General features: G+C 45.0%; 1 protein-coding gene across 7 annotated transcripts in view; it reads left to right on the top strand.

Annotated features, from left to right (window-relative positions):
• The window catches only part of DOCK11 (dedicator of cytokinesis 11), a 310,527-nt gene that overhangs the window by 27,243 nt on the left and 261,078 nt on the right, over nucleotides 1-22,206 (top strand). For 4 of the 7 annotated variants that reach the window (XM_029606693.1, XM_029606691.1, XM_029606692.1 and 1 more), the window contains exon 2: nucleotides 20,487-20,534. The exons of the other annotated variants lie outside the window; for them this stretch is intronic. In XM_029606693.1, coding sequence (XP_029462553.1) covers nucleotides 20,487-20,534 — 48 coding nt within the window. The remainder of the gene's footprint in view (nucleotides 1-20,486; nucleotides 20,535-22,206) is intronic. 7 annotated transcript variants of the gene reach the window in all.

Here is a 22,206-nt window from a genome sequence, read left to right as displayed (position 1 = left end):
TCTCCTTGCAATAGCGTCCTTGACACTTCTGTTCATAAATCATTCTGATTGACTCCAAGGGATGAGCGGTTGGAAGTAGACTTTACCCTTTTAGATTCAGTTTCCTAGTTCTTTTTTCCCCTTATTACATTGGATAGACAACAAATCTTCTCCTGATAGATAATATGTAGTGCTTTGTTATTGGCATTCATCAGGGAAGTGGGGATTTATCTGTTCGACCGTACAAACGAGAATAACATTGGATTTATACCCTGGGAAGGCTTCATCTGAAAGAATTAAGCAGCAATAGTAAATGGAGAAGGTTTTTATGAACATTCTTGAAGTGCTCCCTGATGAGCGGCTGCCTTCTGACATCATTCACTGGCGCAGAGACACTAGGTTAGGACTGGTCTTCTTTACCAGCCATGTGATCTTCATGGCAGTGAATTGCAGTGGCATGCACTTTAATTTTCAGCATCTGCTTTTGAAAGGCCAGTTAGGCGGCCATTGCAGGAAGATTTTAAGATGACGTTTGGAGATTTATCACCCAGTGATTTTCAAAGGGTTACGCGCGTAACCCCTGAAAACCTCCCCCTGCCTCCCCCTGCGCATGCCGAGCCTATCTTGCATAGGCTAGGCGACGCGCGCAAGCCCTGGGATGCGCATAAGTCCCGGGGCTTGAAAAAATGAGTGTTCCGGGGGCAGGGCCGTGGGCGGGGTGCCAGCCCAGGGGCATTCTGGGATGGGACCGAGGGCTCCGGAACAGCCACCGGGCTGGGGGATGGAGAGCCGGCACGGATAAGTTACGCCCTCCTGGAGACTGGCGTAACTTCTTTGATAAAGGTTGGGGGGGGGGGTTAGTTAGGGCTGGGGGGTGGGTTAGATAGGGGAAAGGAGGGGAAGGTGCAGGGGGCGGAAGGAAAGTTCCCTTCGAGGCCTTGGAGGGAACAGAGGAAGGCTGCTCGGCTCAGCGCGCGCAAGTTGCCCAATTGTGCACCCCCTTGCGTGCGCCGACCCTGGATTTTATAACATGCGCGCAGCTGCGCGCGCATGTTATAAAATCGGGCGTATATTTCTTTGCGCCAGGTTGAGCGAACAAATCTACGCCTGCGCACGTGTTCTAAAATCTGGCCCACTGAGCGCTTTCCCTTATTGAGACCGGTTGCCTGTTCTGTGTGATATGCTGTGATATGAGTGGACTTTCTCCGATTTTTCAGTGATTCATGTTTTGTCAATATTGCTCTCACTTTATTACACAGTTTACCTGCTAACACACTCAAGAAGAGAGTCAATACCATTTGGATCTTTGGATCTTTACTGTTAACTGCCTTTTGTCTGAGGAGCTTTTAAGTTTCAGCTATTTTAAGACGTTTTCTGATGGTGCTTGTTAATTATGGGATTTTTCTCATCTTGATAAATAATAAAAGGAAAAAGTTAAATTTGGGGGGTTAATATACTTAATGAACATATTTTCTTTTTCTTAAATTAATAATTTTGAGAATTATTTTTGAGCGAGACTTCAGAATTTAAATTCTGCTTTTTTTATGTGTTAGATTTTTTGGAAACATTTTCTCTGCAATTGGTTGGAAAGATTTTCAGTTTGGAAATTGTGACAGAGAACTATCTAATCCTTCTTAAGGCAGCTCATCGAGGTTGATCTGTTTATATATGGGGAACATCTCATATTTTTTTAAGGGGTCTGTACGGCATTTGTTTTATAAACAATAATCAAGGGATTCGTGCACTAAGGAGTGAATTCTCAAAAGCATATATGTGTCTTTAAAATGCATTGATGCCTTTTGAATATTACCCCAGAGATTGTACCATTCAAATATACTTTTAGGCATATTCGAAACAAACATTCCCCGGGGAAGGGTCACGGTGGGGAAAACCTTGTATGTGCATATTTTCTAAAGCTGAAAGGACGCGTGCACGTGTGCATGCTAACGTTTACGCTGCTCCCATGAAGGCATAAATGGGTTCGCGCATACCCGCTGGTTTTCTAAGCAGACTTCCGTGCCTAAATCTGCTTTGAAAACTATGGACTTCGGCCCTGAGTTATACAATTGGACTCCCTCTCTTTAAGAGAAGTTGTGGTTTGGAGTTTATATGGCACTGGTGTGATATGATGATTCCACTGGTGGTGGAGCACAGTGTATCAGATGCTCTCTGACACAGCATGTTACAGAACGCAAGATCTTTGTCTGACCACTCTTGTAGTCGCCTTTGTCCCTTCTGCTTGGATTTGCCTCTCTTTTAAAAATGTTGTTTTTCCCTCTGCCTCCTTGAGGATTCAGAATATGCAGCTTTCTGCTTGGCTCCAGGGGCTCGGAGTACTACCTGGTCTTTAGATACAGTTTCTTACATTTGTGTACTTTTCTGTCTCTGTGGCGTCCAAGGCTTTGTGTTGTGACAGCAGGCACTCCAAAGCAGAGAGAAGCAGAAGTGAACATGCTTTGTTTATGATGTCAGTGTTTATCCTTTTAAGAATTTGCCAAACTTTGGATAAAGAAAAACAAATCCTATGTGAAAGCAGCTTATGGCATGGTCTTCATATGAGCTGGGTCATAAATCATGCGAATCCAGACAATTAGATGATCATCAGACCCGAAAAGAGAGGAATGAGTTTGCCCTCATCTGTGCCACAGTGCCCATTATCTTTTTGTGACAGTTTTCGGTTTTCATTGCAGGATTAGACTTCTCATTTTTTCCGGAAATGTTAGTTGCAACACATTTTTTTTTTTTTTACAGTATATGCAAAGATTTTTTTTTTTTTTGTGGTGTACTTTCTCAATAAGCTTCCCCCCCCCCCCCTCCAACTAGAATAGTCGTAGAATTGGCAAGGCTTTGTTTTCTGCTGGTATTTGATGGTACTTAGTACCACCAGCGCCTTTTATTCCTTCTTCATTAGCCCTAGGAAATGACAGGGGAGGGGAGGGAAAGGGAGGAACTGAATTATTTTATTTATTTAAAAAATATATATACCGCTGTAGACAATGTTCCAAGCAGTTTACGGTAAAAACATAAAATCAAATAAACTTAAAATAACATAAATAAAAATGACAACTTCATGTAAATGTCATGAACCATATAGACTAATCAAATTACAAGTGGGACATAACCAATGTTCCCTCCGAGGAGTGACTGGTTGTATGCAAATTTTTTTTGGTGTAAAGATTTTTTTAAACAAATAATTTTTGAGCACCAGTATTAGAGCTGTATTTCTGTATATAGCACAAAGAAAACTTTATGTGAGTGACCATGACCTGTGAGAAACACTCCAAAATGTACGAATGCTGTAGGCTTAGAGGGAGCTATGCACATAACCCATGTGCACTTAACTCTCAAATGCTAATCGGAATAAAAAGGCCTTCAACAGATTCTTGAAAGACATAATACAGAACTGTCCATAGTTGGTCCAGAAGACCATTCCAAAGAGATGGATCTGCTATTGAGAATGCCCTAGTTTCATACAAACATGCTTGCTTGACAGAAGGAACTGACAAAAGCCTAGCCTGAGATGAACGCCAATCCAATTTAATAATGCGCCAATCCATGGATAATCCAAAATTTCCAAGAATTTATGGATGATGGTTGAAGCCTTATATTTTATTCTAGCCTCAGTTGGAAGCCAGTGTAACTGATACATGATTGGAGAAATATTTATTTATTTATTTTATTTATTTCAGATTTTTATATACCGGCATTCGAGACAGCAGTCACATCATGCTGGTTCACATAGAACAGGGGTGCATAGTAAACATAACTATAACAATGGTGCTGAAAAGGCAGTTACATATAACAGGGTGATAAGAACTTGGCTGAGAAGGAAGAGAAAGGACAGGTTATTAATTCACACAGGTAAACGATAGAAGATATGGTTAATCAAGGTGTAGTTGGAGATATGTTGGCGTCCGGGAAAGCTTGTATGAATATCCAGGTCTTTAGTCTTTTTTTGAAGGTTGAGATGCATGATCTCTTATGCTAGCACCTGTAAGAATGTGAACAGATGGATTTTGTGCAGCCTGCAGAGTTTGAATAGTGGACTGAGGTAACCCTATATATAAAGAATTAAAATACATATTAGGGAGCAGAGCAGCTCTTCTCTGCTTTATTCTGTCTGCTCCTGTCTCACCCTCCCCTCCCCTTCTGATCTCTGCAGGTCACTGCCTGGGAGAGGAGGAGCTAGACGGAGCAGGAGGCAAAGGATTGTTCTCTGCAGCATACTAGTAATCAATAGAATTGGAGCACCAGCCTTGTTCAGGCGCAATATAGAACAGCACTAGTGGCTCTGCTCAAACAAATGGCAAAGAAGCCCATAAGAGAGGGTGTGATACTCAACCTGGTGTTCACAAATGGAGATATTGTCTCTAATGTCCGAGTAGATGCCCACCTGAGCACCAGTGATAAGCAGGCGTACAGTTTGATATTGCAAATAAGATACAGAGAAGTCGTATGAAGACACGAGTTTCGAATTTCAGAAATGCAAACTTTGTCGAAATGGTGATGTTCCTGGAGGAAGAACTAGAGGACTGGGAGAAGTGGGTGAGGGGGAACAGCAGTGGGCCAAATTAAAATAAGCTATTACCAAAGTAACAAATCTATATGTTAGAAAAGTAAACAAAAGAAAGAGGATAGAGAAACCAAAAGTAAGAGAAAAATAAACCAATCTGGTTCTCAAAGGAGGTGGCTGATAACATAAAGACAAAAAGAACAGCATTCAGGAAGTATAAAGGATCCCAAAAAGAGGAACATAGGGAAACATATCTGTTAAAACTGAGGGAGTCGAAGAAAGAAATCAGGAAAGAAAAGATCAAGCAAAGGATTGCCAAAGAAGTAAGATGAGGTAACAAAACATTTTTCAGATATATTAGAGAAAGAAGGTTGACTCGAGGTGGTATAGTGAAATTGAAAGGTGACAGGGAGCAATGTGTGGAGAAAGTCAAAGAAATAGCAGAAATAATAAATGCTTCAGTTTGGCATTCACTAAAGAAAATCCTGGAGAAGGACCATTGCTGATTGACAAGACCATGGATGAGAGTGGAATAGCTGCAACCCCATTTACAGAAGAGAATGTATGGGAAGAGCTAGGAAAACAAAGTGGACAAGGCCACGGGGTCGGATGAGGTTCATCCCAGGATACTAAAGAAGCTCAGAGATGTGCTGGCGGGTCCGCTTAAGGACCTATTCATTAGATCCCTGGAAATGGGAGTGGTGCCACAAGATTGGAGAAGAGTGGTGGTGGTCCTGCTTCACAAGAGTGGGAGCAGAGAGGAGGCTGGAAACTACAGGCCGGTTAGGCCTCACCTCAGTGGTGGGAAAATTAATGGAGACTCTGCTGAAGGAAAGGATAGTGAACTATTTACAATACGATGGGTTGCTGGACCTGAGGCAGCATGGATTCACTAGGGGAAGGTCCTGACAGACAAATCTGATTGATTTTTTTGATTGGGTGACTAGAGCAGCGCTTCTCAACCGGTGTGTCACGACACACTAGTGTGTCGCCAAACACCGCCAGGTGTGTCGCGTCTCCCGGTGTCCCACTGCCCCATTGTACTTTCCTTCTCCCTTTTTCCAGCCCCCGCGGTCCAATTGAAAGCTTCCTTTCTTCCTACCCCCACTGCCCAATGGGAAGCCTCCTTCATTTTGCCTTCCCCCACGCAGGCCAATCGGAAGCCTCCTCCCTGCCACCTGCCAGTGGTAGTAGGAAGAAGGGAGGAAGCCTTTGATTGGCCGGTGAGGCAGGCATGGCACTGTCCGGGAGTGGGGTGGGAGGAATAGCAGTGTAGGACCCCGACGGTGCAAGGCCGCTACGGGAGCCCATCCCCGTAGCGGTGAAGAGAAAACCCGACCCCGACGGTGCAAGGCCGCTACGGGAGCCCATCCCCGTAGCGGTGAAGAGAAAACCCGACCCCGACGGTGCAAGGCCGCTACGGGAGCCCATCCCCGTAGCGGTGAAGAGAAAACCCGACCCCGACGGTGCAAGGCCGCTACGGGAGCCCAGCCCCGTAGCGGTGAAGAGAAAACCCGACCCCGATGGTGCAAGGCCGCTACGGGAGCCCAGCCCCGTAGCGGTGAAGAGAAAACCCAACCCCGACGGTGCAAGGCCGCTACGGGAGCCCATCCCCGTAGCGGTGAAGAGGAAAAACCCGACCCCGACGGTGCAAGGCCGCTACGGGAGCCCATCCCCGTAGCGGTGAAGAGAAAACCCGACCCCAACGGTGCAAGGCCGCTACGGGAGCCCAGCCCCGTAGCGGTGAAGAGAAAACCCGACCCCGATGGTGCAAGGCCGCTACGGGAGCCCAGCCCCGTAGCGGTGAAGAGAAAACCCAACCCCGACGGTGCAAGGCCGCTACGGGAGCCCATCCCCGTAGCGGTGAAGAGGAAAACCCGACCCCAACGGTGCAAGGCCGCTATGGGAGCCCATCCCCGTAGCGGTGAAGAGAAAACCCAACCCCGATGGTGCAAGGCCGCTACGGGAGCCCAGCCCCGTAGCGACGAAGAGGAAACCCGACCTCTGACTGAGGCGCCCATCCCCGTGGCGCCGAAAAAAGAAGGCCCGCCGGATTAAAGCCACGGCGGAACCGGAGCCTATCCCTGCAATGAAGGAAGAAGTTATTTTTGGTGAGAGCTGGTGTGTCTGTGTGTGAATGGGGGCCTGGGTGAGAGCTTGTGTGTGAATGGGGGCCTGGGTGAGAGCTTGTGTCTGAGGGTGTGAATGAATGCCTGGGTGAGAGCTTGTGTCTGAGGGTGTGAATGGATGTCTGGGTGAGAGCTTGTGTCTGTGGGTGTGAATGGGTGCCTGGGTGAAAGCTTGTGTCTGAGGGTGTGAATGAATGCCTGGGTGAGAGCTTGTGTCTGAGGGTGTGAATGGATGTCTGGGTGAGAGCTTGTGTCTGTGGGTGTGAATGGGTGCCTGGGTGAAAGCTTGTGTCTGAGGGTGTGAATGAATGCCTGGGTGAGAGCTTGTGTCTGAGGGTGTGAATGGATGTCTGGGTGAGAGCTTGTGTCTGTGGGTGTGAATGGGTGCCTGGGTGAAAGCTTGTGTCTGTGGGTGTGAATGGATGTCTGGGTGAGAGCTTGTGACTATGGGTGTGATTGGATGCCTGGGTGAAAGCTTGTGTCTGTGGGTGTGAATGGATGTCTGGGTGAGAGCTTGTGTCTGAGGGTGTGAATGAATGCCTGGGTGAAAGCTTGTGTCTGTGGGTGTGAATGGATGTCTGGGTGAGAGCTTGTGTCTGTGGGTGTGAATGGATGTCTGGGTGAGAGCTTGTGTCTGTGGGTGTGAATGGATGCCTGGGTGAGAGCTTGTGTTTGTGGGTGTGAATGGGTGCCTGGGTGAGAGCTTGTGTCTGAGGGTGTGAATGGGTGCCTGGGTGAGAGCTTGTGTCTGTGGGTGTGAATGGATATCTGGGTGAGAGCTTGTGTCTGTGGGTGTGAATGGGTGCCTGGGTGAGAGCTTGTGTCTGAGGGTGTGAATGGGTGCCTGGGGGAGAGCTTGTGTCGGAGGGTGTGAATGGGTGCCTGGGGGAGAGCTTGTGTCGGAGGGTGTGAATGGGTACTTGGGTGAGAGCTTGTGTCTGTGGGTGTGAATGGGTACCTGGGTGAGAGCTTGTGTCATTGGGTGTGAATGGGTGCTTGGGTGAGAGCTTGTGTGTAGGGGTGTGAATGGAAGCCTGGGTGAGAGCTGGTGTGAATGGGTGTAAGAGCTTTTGTGTGTGATTGAGAGCTTGTATATAAGAGAACATGAGTGTGATTGAGAGAGCGAGACTGGTCAGGGAGGTGATGTGTTTCTGTGTGAGAGAGAGAAACTGGTCAGGAAGATGACTGGTGTGAAAGAGACCGAGACTGGTCGTGGGGTCTATTTGTGGGTGTGTGTGTTGTGAGTGACTGGTTGTGGGTGCTAAGGAAGAAGATTGAGGACAGAGCTTCAGCAGCCCTTGCTGCTTCTGGTTAGTGCTATTGGCCTGGAAGGGAAAGGAGTAGGAGAGTTGCTGGAGAAGGTAAGTAAAGGTGGCTTTTTAAATTTATTTTTCTTGATTGACTGCCATTTTAATTATTGGGTATTATGCGATGTCTGCTGTTTTGAAATATTTTATTGATATTTGGACATGTTTTAATAATTTTTATGAGTATTTAATTGAATATTATTCTGTTCAGCAGCTGCTTTGTAACATTTTTGTTATAACTTTACAATGATTTCTGTGTGGGGCTCTGTAGCAGCTTGGCTTATTCTGTTTTCCCAATAGGAAATGTTTTAGTGTTTAGGGCCTGGTTTAATAGTTGTATTTCTTAGATAGGGTTGTTACTGTTTGCGTGTGTTCCGTAATACAGGTGTAACTTTGTGCAGGTTAGTTTGTGTGCATTATTGCAAATCCTGAGTCTGTTAGGTGCTATATTTCTCTTTCCATTTCTCCAGGTTCGCACTGTATGCAGAGTGGCTTTTTTGGTTTTCCGTTCCAGTTTCTGTCTCCATATTTATAATTTGTGTTTTTTCTGTACTTGGTGAAGGTCAGTTCTGGGTGTGTGACCAAAGTGAGGTGTTTTACTAGCATGTAGGCATTTGTATCAATCTTATTTGATGTGTTTTCTCAATAGGATATGCATTAGTGGTAAATTACTGTCTTTTCATAAGGAAGGCTATTGTGCCTGGTAGTAAAGGGAGTTTGTTTTGCTTTTACTGAGATGTCATCAGAACCAGAATATCTTTTTTTTTGTATGGTGAGTTGTACAGGTTATGCCCTAGATCTGCTCTGCACTCATTGCTGAGGGTTGAGGGGAGTCCTGTGGATGCAGAGTGCATGTTTACACTTAGCCCCGTGATGGTCACATGTTCAGTGTGTCACGCATATGAGAACCATTTGTCAGGTGTGTCCCGGCCAAAAAAAGGTTGAGAACCACTGGACTAGAGAACTGGATCAAGGAAGAGCACTCTATGTGATTTGCCTGAATTTCAGTAAAGCTTTCGATACGGTCCCACATAGGAGGCTCATGAATAAAATGAGAAGCTTGGGTGTGGCTGCCAAGATGGTGGAGTGGATTACTAACTGGTTAACTTACGTGAGACAGTGTGTAATGGTAAATGGAGCTTACTCTGAAGAGAGAATGGTGTTAAGTGGCGTGCCACAAGGATCAGTTTTGGAATCGGTTCTATTCAGTATCTTTGTGAGCGACATTGCAAAGGGGTTAGAAGGAAAACCCTGGATGATACTAAGATCTGCAACAAAGTGGACACGCCTGATGAAGTAGAGAGAATGAATAGTGATTTATGAAAACTTGAAGAGTGGTCGAAGATTTGGCAGCTGTGATTCAGTGCCAAGAAGTGCAGAGTCATGCACCTGAGGTGCAGTAATCCAAAAGAGTTGTATGTGATTGGGGGGGGAGGGGTGTGAAAGACTATTGTGCACGGACTGGGAGAGGGACCTTGGGGTGATTGTGTATGGTGATCTCAAGCCGGCAAAGGTGGTAGCTAAAGCCAGAAAAATGATGGGCTGCATAGAGAGAGGTATAACTAGAAGGAAAAGGGAAGTGATAATCCCCTTGTACAGATCTTTGTGAGGCCTCACCTGGAGAACTATGTTCAGTTCTGGAGACCAAATCTAAAAAAGGATTAGAGACAGGATGGAAATAGTCCAGAGGAAGGTGATCAAAATGGTGGGGGATCTGTGTCAGAAACTTATGAGGAGAAGTTGAAGGATCTAAATATATGTATATCCTGGAGCAGAGGAGTTACAGAGGAGATATAATACAGACCTTCAGATACCTGACAGGTATTAATGATGCACAAACTAAACCTTTTTCCATGGAAAGGAATCAGTAGAACTAGGGGTCATGATATGAAACTCCAGGAGGGACAACTCAGAACAGTCTTAAGAATTAAAAGTAGCATGGGATAAACACTGGATCCCCTAAAGGCTAGAGCAGGGGGGGGCAATTCCAGTCCTCGAGGGCTGCGAACCAGTCGGGTTTTCAGGATATCCCTAATGAATATGCATGAGCGAGATTTGCATGCACTCTACCTCAGGTGTATGCAGATCTATTTCATGCATATTCATTAGGGATATCCTGAAAACCCGACTGGTTCTCGGCCCTCGAGGACTGGAATTGCCCACCCCTGGGCTAGAGGATAGAAATGAAGAAAAGAGTGCATGGGGGTAACCTACATGGAGTGGCTGTTACTACCCTTAACAGAAGGCATGGCGATTATTACTTTAACCAATAAACCTTGATGCTTTTGAAGTAACTGCAACATCACTCGCCACCTCGATGGGGGTGAGGAGGTGGTGGGGAAGGGAATTAGATTGAGATGACAACCAACATGGACCCTGACTTTTACAGTCTGGGGTACTGACGTTCAGACATAAGGGAAAAAGTTCAGGACTACTTTTATGGCCGAGTTCATAAGCAAAGCATGTCAAGCAGCACTGTCTGAAATTTCAAGAAATCTCATCACCCAGTAAAAATGTTGCTAGCAGTAATGCTTTATGGGTTATCATAAAGCTTGGGGATAAATGCATGGAGTGGCAGCTACTTAAGAGAAACATGGGGGTTACCATAAGAAACTTGCTGGGTAAATTGGATGGACCATTTGGACTTTTTCTGCCATCATTACTGTGTTACTATATTAGAAGGTGGTAATTGTCCATACTATTAACCATTCTTAACCCTGAAATTATAATTACTGTTGTTAGCACTATTATGTATTTTTTCTTCTTTGTTCTCTTTTTAACTACTTTCATTTGTCAGCACATTTTGTCATGACAGAGTTTCCTGAATGTGAAATCTGAGCAAAGTACCAGTAGGAGAGGAACAGGTGACAGAGAGAAAAGCACCAGCAGTGCCTCTCTGTTCTTTAACTTCCTTTCCTCACTGGTGCTTTTCCCATGCAGAGTTGCTGCTGCTCTCTCACGCCCCCTGCTGCTGGGAAGGGGGAGTGGATCATGCTGTGACTGAAACCCTTCAGCTAGTTGCAGGAAGTGGGGGTGATTGCCATGATATCTGCCCCGCCCGCCCGCCCCCCCCCCCTCCCCAAGAATGACCCCTGCATCTGAGTACCAGCACCTTTCTTTCTAGGAAAAAAGAATTGGGAATCAATAGGATAAACGATCAATTTCATCATTCTATAGTATGACACTAGGGAAAATGTTTTCTCTGTTAAGAGAATAATGTTTAATGGTTTGGCCATGGCCCTTGCATTTGTGTCTAATAATAGGCAACGCACTTTATTTATTTATTTATTTATTTATTTAGAATTTCTTCTATACCGATAGCCGTTTGCACATCGTATCGGTTTACATATAACTAGGAACATTTAGGCGGAGCCATTTACATATAGGCAGAGAGCTTACATGGAACAGTAACAACTATAAGAGGCAAGGAACAGTAGAATAACTAAATGTTAAATTCGAGGAGCTATGTGTTACATATAAAGCTAATGAACTAGAATACTAGATAAGGTGAACTATAATACAAAATGTACAGCAGTTCATGGTCAACAACTTTCCTTTCTTTTGCCTCTGTAATTGGGTAATGTTATGATTCCTTCTCCAAACATCTGGGGAGAGGGATTCATGGATACTTCAAAATCCCATGACTTTCAGAAATCTTGGTCATGACCCTTTTTACCGCTCCAGTATTAGCCAAGAGAAGGGGTGGCTATCATTCAATGCCTAAGCACTGAAATTGGTTATGTGGTCACACCCCAGAGATGGCTGAATACCTACTGCATTCATGAAGTACCAGAATTGTAAATTCTGTTAAAATTGCCATTATTAATCAAATTTTCATTATTGGTATTAGAACAGTGTTTCCCAACCCTCTCCTGGAGGTTTACCACTCCAGTTGGGTTTTCAGGATTGACACAATGAATATGTATGAGATAGATTTTCATACCCTGGGAATTCATATCTGGTGTTGGGTCTGAGCCTGTTTCTGGGGCTCAGTGATGGGACCCGGCCTTGAGTGGGCCCTGGCCTCGGGCCTAGGCCTCAGCAACAGGTCCAGGTCAAGGTCTAGTCCTGCCGGAGTCCTGCTTTTTCTTTAAAAAAGAAAATTACAGGAATATGAAAATACACACACATTTTGGAGTATTTTCATTGGAGGCTGTGTTCTGTTTGTTTCATTCATAACGAATCGAAAATGGTCTCACTTGTCACGTTTTACTCATTATTTTGAAATGTATGCACATCCCTATTTGATTGCTAGCAGTTGTGGTTCATCTGGGCTTCCTACCTCAGCAGTACCTCTTCATGCCGGTATGTCTTGAATTAGAATTTTTTTATTCCCTCTCCATTTTTTTTTAAAAGTTGACTTGCTGTGTTGTTCTTCTCTTGCCTTTTGGTACTTGTTTAGGTTATGAAACCAGTATTGACATAAACTTCACAAACTGGTCCCAGCAAATTAGAAAAAACAAGTTGTAGGTCGTGTAATTATTTGAACAGATTTTGTTTTACAAGTGAGACATAGTGCAGAGGTACAAAGGAAGTGGTTGTCAGACGTGCTTACATATAGGAGCTTAACTGTGCAAGTCTGGTGTCATTGTCAGTGCAGGGTTAGAATGCGGAAGTGACACTGGGAAATAGTCTTTGGGCTTAATTTACTAAATAAACTTATTGAACCTTTGGGTTCTGCTCTGCCAGTCACCACTTGATGTTGTATGGACTGAGAAAAACTAAGAAGTGCATATTTACATGCCCATCCGAATCCCTAGCCAAGTATTAATTAAAGGTTTCTCTCTCTCCAGCAGTAACTGTGACTCTCTTAGCACACCACAAGGGGTCTGCCGCTGGAACTATGACACAATGCCATGTCTTGGAAATATTGGCTGTTAACTCATTCTTTGCTGTTAATTTTCAACAATTCACTTTTTGTTCCTTTTTTCATCTTTGGCAGGAGCATTGGATCACAGAACTGCAGTTTTAATTTTCAACCACAAAAATGTTGCATGGCCTTTCAACTAGAAAAAACTTGTACGATAATAGGTTGTGCATTGTATTACATCATCTTCATGGTAAAAGCCACAAGTGTATAGACTGGAGGTCGGTTCTCCTGAAATAATGATTCTCAACTTGAATGTCTGTTACAGAAATAAAACCTTGTTCCCTAAAATTTAAAGTAAACTTTTAGCTTTAGTTCTGATGTCATCTAAAAAAGTTGATGAATTGGGGCTTTAGAACATTTCCAGTATAAAACTGATGGATAATATTTTGTCATGGTTTTAAAATGTGCCACAGAAACAGGAAAATGGGAGAAAAAAAATAATGTTGATGCTTCTCTTTTGCACAAGTTATGACTAATGGTTTCATTTGTGTACACAGGGATCACTTAATGAGGAATTTTAGAGAGGTTTTTATTTTATTATTTTATTTCCAATAAAGAATCAGACAGAGTAACATGAAAGACTTTATTGGACAACGTTATAGAGGGAAAAGATACCCCCATGTTTGAGATCAGGAAGGAAGCTTTTTATTTGCTGCAGAATTGACTACAGATGAACACATTTTTTTTTGCCTCTCCTTGGATTACCATAGAGAGAGAGACAGATTAGGTAATCAGGAGATGTTGAATTTCATTGATTTTTCTTTCATCCTCGTACACCAACTATGGAACATGTTCTGGAGCCTTCAGAATCACTTCTGTTTTTGTCCTGAATTCAGAATCTTGAGATCATGCATTTTTTTATTGCCTGGGAAAATATTGGTTTATATTAGAGATGTGATTCGACCGAACCTTTTGATTTGGCTTTCGTTATCGGCCAGCCATGGGAAATTTTGTTTTCCTACGGTTTGGGCCGATTTTATTTCATCTGACCCTGAACCGAAGCCCGAAACCCCCGGCCCTTCAAATGTAAAAAAACCCCACCCCAACCCTTCAAATTTAATTAATTGCAACCCCCCACCCTCCTGACCCTCGAAGACTTGCCTGACCGCCCCCCCAAGACTTACCGAAAGTCCCTGGTGGTCCACCGGGGTCCCGGGAGTGATCTCCCCCTCTCGGGCCGTCGGCTGCCACAAATCAAAATGGCGCCGATGGCCCTTTGCCCTTAGCCCTTACTGTGTGACAGGGGCTATCGGTGCCATTGGCCGGCCTCTGTCACATGGTAGGAGCAATGGATGGCCGGCACCATTTTGTGAGGGGGGGTTGGGCAAGTCTTGTGGAGTTCGGGAGAATGGGGTGTTGCAATTAATTAAATTTGAAGGGTTGGGGTGGGTTTGGGGTTTTTTTTTTAATGTGCCCTTTCTCCCCCTGATATACGATAAGAAAACCACACGAAATTCGTGGGTTTTCTTATCGTTTCATTGCCCCCTGAACCACGATGAAATAGGAAATATCGTCCCTAGTTTATATATAAAGAAGTGGGATCTAGGGTTGCCTGCTGGCTCTAGTTTCTGAGCCAGTCCTGGTCTTACCCCACTGCCTGCATGGTCTTTTAGTCTTAACGTTTCCTAGGGAATTCAGTAGGGTCACCAGAATTAAGTGTTCATACAGGCAGTGGCAGTAACGGATTAAGGATTTTGCCGCCCCTAGGCACTGATGATGCTGTTGTCCCTCTCCCCTTCTCTCCAGTAAGGTTGGATAACAGGGAGTATGTCTAAGGCCAGCCCCAGAGTTTCCTGTTGCAGCTCAGGGGTAGATTCTGTGACAAATGTTAAAACTCGGAAGCACACTGATAAACATTTCCATCTTTTATTTTACTTTATAAGCCTTGCGAGTAAGGGGAAAGGAAGGGAGGAGGACTACGAATGGGGACAGGATTAGGAGAGAGGCCTGGAGATGGGGGGAGTTCAGGTTGGGGGGAGGTGCAGAGAGATCAGGAATCCAGTAACACTTTATAAAATAGCAGATAGGCAAAGGTACTTTGCTATTGTGTTGCAAAAGTTACAAGAGCAGTAAGTGTCTTGTTTTATGGAGTGGTGAACAGTTTGACTTTTTAGCATGTATCATCTAGTACAGCGATTGTCAACTGTGTTGCGACACACCAGTGTGTCGCCAAGCACCAGCAGGGAGGTGATTGTGTGTGCTTGTGTGAGAGAGACTGGTGAGGGAGGTGACTGGTGTGCATGTAAGAGAGAGAAACTGGTCAGGGAGAAGACTGGTGTGCATGTGTGAGAGAGAGAGACTAGTGAGGGAAGTGATTGTGAGAAAGAGACTGGTTAGGGAAATGATTGTGAGAGAGGGGCTGGTGAGGGAGCTGACTGGTCAGCATGTAAGAGAGAGAAACTGTAAGGGAGAAGACTGGTGTATATGCGAGAGAGAGAGACTGGTGAGGGAGCTGACGTGTGTGTGTGAGGGTGAGAGAGACTGGTGAGGGAGGTGACTGGTGTGTATGAGAAACTGGTGAGGGAGGTGACTGTGTAAGAGAGATTGGTCAGGGAGATGACTGGTGTGCTTGTGAGTGAGAGACTGGTTAGGGAGCTGACTGTGAAATTAAGAAACTGGTCGGGGAGCTGACTGGTGTCTGTGTGTGTGTGTGTGTGATTGAAAGACTGGTCGAGGAGCTGATTGGTGTGTGCGTATGTGAGATTGACAGACTGGTTGAGGAGCTGACTGGTGTGTGCAGGGCCAGTGCAAGGGTATTAGACACCCTAGGCAAGCCTTCTGCCTTGCATCTGCCCCCCCAATCCAGGCCCTGGCTCCAGCCCTGAACTCATTCACTCAGACAGGCCTCTTCTCTTACACACACTTAGGTTCCTTGTCTCATTCACACACACACACCCTTGCACAGACTCCCTCCCTCTCTCTCACTAACACCATTGCTCTCTCATACACATACAGTCCTTCTCACTCACACCCACACACAAACAGAGGCGCTACAAGCAAGATGGGTGCTGCTTGCAGCACGCCGAATCTCTGCTTCTCTCGGCCACGAGGGGGATAGGCTCCGCTCGTGGCCTGCTGAGTCTCTATTCCTCTTGGCTGTGAGTGGGATGAGCTTCACTCATGGTCCCATATGGTTGCTTTTTGCTGCCATATGGCTGGCACTCTAGGCAACCGCCTAGTTTGCCTATTGGGACACATTGGCCCTGGGTTTGTGTGTGTGTGAGATTGAGAGAATGGTCGGGGAGCTGACTGGTGTGTGTGTCTGTGTGTAAAAGAGGCAGAGAGACTGGTCTTGGGCACCAAGGAAGAGGACCATGAGGACAGAGCTTCAGTAGCTCTTGCTGCCTCTGGTGTGTGCTATTGGTCTGAAAAGGAAAGGAGTAGGAGAGTTGCTGGAAAGGGTAAGTTAAGGTGGCTTTGTTTATTTTTCTTGATTGACTATCATTTAAATTTTTGGATATCATGTGATGTCTGCTGTTCTGAAATATTTTATTGGTGTTTGGAAAATGTTTAATAATTTTATGAGTTTTTAATTATTAGATATTCTATTAATCAGTTGTTTTGAAACATGTATTCTCTTTATTAGAATAGTTTTACAATTTTTATTTTATAGTTCTTGAAGAATTGTCTAAATAGAAATGTGCAGACAAAAACTGAACTAGATACAGCAAGAAGCCAAACTCTGTATGCAATGCAACAATGGAAAAACAAAAATATTAGCTTAATGACTCTTTATTCTGTATTTGGTGAGGGTCTGTATGGGTTCTGCATGTATGACCCAGGTAAGGATATTCTGCAAGCTTGTAGTTTCTGGGTAGAGATCTATAGCAGCTTGGCTTCTGTTTTCCTATTAGGAGGTGTATTGGTATTTAGGGCCTGGTTTAATATTTGTAGTACTGCTATTTCATAGGTTGGGTTGTTACTGTTTGAGTGTGTTCCATAATACAAGTATAACTTTTATGGATTAATTTGTGTGCATTATTGCAGATTCTGGGAGTGTGTTAGGTGCTATATTTCTGTTTCCATTTCTCCAGGTTTGCACTGCATGCTTTTTTGGGTTTCCATTCCTGTTTCTGTCTCCATATTTCTAATTTGTGGTCTTTCTGTATTTGGTGAAGGCTGGTTTTGTGGGTGTGACCGAGGTGTGACAGAGTTTTGTGTCTGGTTTTGTGGGTGTGACCGAGGCATTTGTATGTATCAGTCTTATTTGTTGTGTTTTCTCAATAGGCCATGCATTGGTGATGAACTGCTGTCTTTTCATAAGCAGCGCTCTTGCGTCTGGTAGTAGGGAGAGTTTGTGTTGCTGAACTGAGATGACACTAGAATATTTTTTGTCTGGTGAGTTGTATGGGGAATGTCCTAGTTCTGCTCTCCACCCATTGTTGGGTGTCAGGGGGTTCCTGTGGATGCAGAGTGTATGTTTATTTTTAGCCCCGTGACGGTCATGTGTTCAGTGTGTCACACATGTAAGAACTGTCTGTCAGGTGAGTCCCGACAGAAAAAAGGTTGAGAACCACTGGTCTAGTATGTATTGTCTATTGAATTTTGGATATTTTTATTGTAAACCACCTAGAAACGTTAATGGGTAAATAAAAAAGAGGAGGATAGGGAGAGAAGTTCTGGGATTGAGGAAGGGGAGAAGGGAGTAGGAGGGGTTGGGGTGGATTCCAAGATCTGGGGAGGAGGTTCCAGGAGCTGGGGGACAGAAACCAAGATCAAAGGTGAGAGGATGTGAATTATGGTGAGGGTTGGGGAATGAGGAGGCATGCATCCCTACCATGCACTGGTCCTACTCTCCCTTGCACCCCCTTTCTAAACTCATATCCAATCTGGCATAGACATATAAATAATTAAGCTTTTGTACTAGCAACTGTACCCGTTCTATGCCCAGGCGGCGAGCCTTTTTATTGGCACATATGCTCTTGTATGGAAGTGTTAGCTGAAAACGAAAAAGTAAATTGTTTTCACCCAGGGCAAGGGACATGGAGGCACATTTGCTAAAGCGAGGGCTGGCGAAGTTTATTTACCAAGCTGTCTCTCGCACTCCCCCCACATCCCCTCTCCTCTCTCACACACACATTCTCTCTCACCGGCATCCACGTCCCCTCATATAGGCTCCCTCTCTCTGAAACCCACACTAAAGAATCCCCCCACCCACCCTCTCTTACCTCCCATGCTCTCACACCCTCCCCAGCTCCCTCTTACCAACCATGCTCTCTGTCACCCCCCTCTCTCACACACATTCTCTCTCACGGCATCCCCCCCATGCTCTCTCTCACACTCCCCTCCCCGACACACATTCTGTCTCACTGGTATGCTGCGGGACCCGCGCCGTTTGCGGCAAAGATGAAGGCCCGGGCGTGCTGATCGCGGCACACGGGGACCTTCCCTTTTCGCCACGAAAGGTGCGCCGGGCCTTCATCTTCGCCGCGAACGGAGCGTGTGCCGTGGGACGCGCTCTATTCGCGGCATGCCAGGTCTCCTCTGCTATTTTCTGCCTGTCCCGCGATGGCCACTGTCCTTCTGGTTTTGAATAGTCTTCTGGCGAGGGAGGAAATCGGCGAGATGAGGGAGGAAATCTGCGGGAAGGAGGAATTTTGCGCAAAATCTGCATTCTGCAGCAGCGCTGAATTCCCCCAGGAGTACCTCTTGTAGCTGGTGTTGTGACATGGCCGCTGTACGGCGTGTTTGAGCCTCCAAGGTGGCCAGGGAGCCGCCTGCGCCATCTATCGGCGGGCTGGGGAACATGCGCGAGCACTGACGGACACACTACCAAGCCCGATATATTATAGAGTCATCTATCGGCGGGCTGGGGAACATGCGCGAGCACTGACGGACACACTACCAAGCCCGATATATTATAGAGTCATCTATCGGCGGGCTGGGGAACATGCGCGAGCACTGACGGACACACTACCAAGCCCGATATATTATAGAGTCATCTATCGGCGGGCTGGGGAACATGCGCGAGCACTGACGGACACACTACCAAGCCCGATATATTATGGATACACACACACACACCCCCCCCCCCAACTGCAGTCCCTTCTCTCTAGCACTCTTACACACAGACATACCCCTTTGCTCTGTCTGCTCCAAGCTCATCCCTCCCTTTCTGTTCCCTGCACGCTCCCTGGGAGGGAAAGGGCTGGATCAGGATGCAAAGGGCTGTTCTCTGCTGAGTGAGATTCAGCACAGTTGGCAGACAGTAAAATCTTAAGCCAATCTGCTGCCCCCCCAGACTTTTGCCGTCCTAGGCACAGGCCTAGCATGCCTGTTGATAAATCCAGGCCTGGAAGTGGGATAAAAGCAGGCCTGCGTACACCTTTCCTGAACAAAATGGAGCCAGTTGGCAACCCTAGTGAGAACTGTGACCCTGTAGGCTCCCACTGACACTCATCTTCCCCGCTCTTCCCCTACCCCTCCGAGCCACATATCTGTTTTTTTGTACAGTAGGTTGGGGGGGGGGGGGGGGGGTTGTGCACTGATTTTTGCAGACTCTTGATTAACTTAATCACATAACATCCTTGAGTCAGATGCACTAAGCATTTTATCCATAGACACAAAATGGCAAAGCCATTTACTCCCTCTGGACATTGATAGCTAGTCTTCTATGGTTAAAACTCTAGTTTATTGGAGGAAACTGGTGCCTTACACAAGCCTTCAAATACATTTATTTGTAAAGCCTTCTGAAAGAAAGCAAAATAAAATAATTGTAATTCAACAGAAGAGCATCATACGCAACGTATATCAGAATTAGACTAGCAAGGCAATACCTACAAGCATGACGGGTAAATCTGGCATGACACAGATGAGATTCAGCATGGCAGTCTGTCTTTCCACGCACAGAAGATTTCTTAAAGAAAATGTAGAGAGTACACTTACAGACACTGCAGGATGTGTGGCGCTAGAGAGTGAACTATTCAATACATCATTTTACACTAAGCTTAATGCTATTGGAAATGGTGCCTTTGTGAGCTTCTTTAATGCGAGTTGTTTATTCTGGTTTCCAGAAAGGACATAAACGCGTCTGATGTAAAGGAGCCTGTACAGGGCCCCCTTGAACTGTAATTTTCTACTCTACATTTCTCTACTCCATATTTTTTATGGACAACACGCTGGACACCTACAAGCCCACGGAGTTCCACTGTATACCGGCAGCCAAAGCTATTTTGTAGTAATTTTTGACCCCTTGAGGAACTGATCCCTTCACATAATTACTCAAATTAAGGTTGTGAATGCAGAAGCCACAGTACTAAGAGGCAGTGGTTTGCCCAGGATTTACATGCAGTTTTTTTATTGTCGCTTGTTGTGAATTCCTGCCAGTCCTCCTGACGTAGCTTGGTGCGAAACACGGTCATGTCAAGGTCTTTTTCTGTAGTCCCAGGTGTATTTTGGACTGTGAAATAATGCGTTTTTCCTGTTGGCCTAAGGCACAGTAAAGCTGTAAAATGATGTATTGAACAGTTCACTCTCTCGTGCCATACATGCTTTACGGTCTGTTAATAATCTGCATATGTGTGCTGTTTACCCTGCAATTTCGGTGTGCATTGGAGAGTGCACTTACAAGCCGCCTTTTACATTTCACATTCAGTTTAAAATATTTGTGCATCTTTAGAACCATTTTTAAGCTAAATGTAATGCATCTTTGTGCTTTTCACTTTGTTCTTTGATAAAAATGGGGGCAGGATCCAAAGAAGGCGAGGTATTGCACAAGTCAGGGAAAAGCCAGCTGGGTAAGTTTTTTTGCTGTATGTGATCCCTTCCCATCTCCTTTTTCATTCTCAAGCTCTTTTTCTTCATCAGTCATTTACATGTGGAGACGTAACGTACCTCCATGGTAGACATTTTACTTCCAGGAAAACTACTGTAGAATGTGGTCTTCATTTTAATAGTCCATCCTCAGTAGTTAATTGCCTGGTTTATCTCATGCTAACCACCTGTGCATTTCTGTCACATATTTGCATCCTCACGCCTCTGAAGCAATTTCATTCTAAACGCCATTGCTCACTCTTCACATGGGAAGTATCCTAACAGTTGCATGTGGAATGCGTTTTCATAAAGCTTGGAATGGACTTCCTGCTTCAGAAGTCTTTGCTGTGTGGTTCTGTCCTTTATTTTAGGGTTCTTCACATTCTTGCGCGATCGTAGGGGTTGTGATAAAACTGAACCGCACAATAAAACCCCGACCCCACGGAACCCGATTCACCCAGGTTTTATTTTTGGTGTTGGTGGAGAAACCCAAATAGAAACAGTCATAAAAGCAGATATGCAGCAAAAAAAAGAAAGAAAATATTTGTTATGGCCTGAAGAAAGATATTCAGAATCTGCTAGAGGAGCTACCGTGATAGGTCCTCCATTCGGCCTGCAGACACCGACTCACTCAAATACATGAACACCTTTTTCTTTACTCTCTGGAAGCCCTCAGACCTGAATATGTTTGCTTCTACTCGAGGCTGGTGAAAGGTGGAGCCTGAAAACTGTTGCTGCTATGCAGTTCCCATTACTTCCTTATTTAAATCTGTTGTTATGTTTGATGAAAAATAAGAAAGCTAAAAATAGAAAAGCTAGCGGTGCCAAATTCCCTTCTTTATTCTTTCTCTTAACATCTCAAAAATAAATTTAACAGTCTTCCCCTTTTTTAAACATTGGCTGAAGTTTCCTTTTCAAAAACTACTTTTAAAGAGGCAGAGCTGTTTTTCCTGCCAGAGAATATAGCGCTCACCTTTGAAAAATCACTTGGTTCTACCATGTTTAGATTAGCCTGTGCAATCTTTGTATCTTTTCTCAGTAGACCAGCGGGGCTGAAGTAGCTATGACACATGGATGAAATAATCTGATGGCACCAAACAGACCCATCTCTCTGAGCTCATTAGAGTTTTTAATTCTACTGAACATGCATGGGAGATCCCATGTAAGCACTGCCTCATGAGCTCCTCGAAGCTTTTTTTTTTTCTGAGCTCCCGCTCTTACTTTCTTTTTCGACCACTGGCCAGTCCCTCAAATAGCTCCCTCTATGCTACTAAAAAAAATTGTATGCATAATTAATATTTCTAATTTTGTTTCCTTTAGGATCCAAGAAGGCCGTGGTCAGCGGCCAAGGACTTTTTTCCTACAGTGGGGCTTCCTCGACCCCCCTCTGTGCTGAGTCAAGCAGGATCTCCTTGAGCAGGGTTTCTCCTCCCTTTGGTACTGGATTTTGGATTCATTGCAGCTTTGGGATTCAGCAAGTTGCAAAAGTGCCTGGCTTTTTTGAAGCTCATGGCACAGAAGATGAGGTACTCTGAGGCTGTCAAGTCACCATTGATGTAGGCACACCTGATATTGAAGTGAATGTGCCTGCTGCCGTCAATGCAAGCACAATTGACACTAGCAGTGTCTGGCACTGTCTATGCAGGTGCATCTGGC

The sequence above is a fragment of the Rhinatrema bivittatum genome, chromosome 6, assembly GCF_901001135.1.
Source record: "Rhinatrema bivittatum chromosome 6, aRhiBiv1.1, whole genome shotgun sequence".
In the NCBI taxonomy this organism is placed as follows: domain Eukaryota; kingdom Metazoa; phylum Chordata; class Amphibia; order Gymnophiona; family Rhinatrematidae; genus Rhinatrema; species Rhinatrema bivittatum.
The sequence above is the reverse complement of the archived record's forward strand: the minus strand, read 5'-3'. Positions and strand labels throughout refer to the sequence as shown.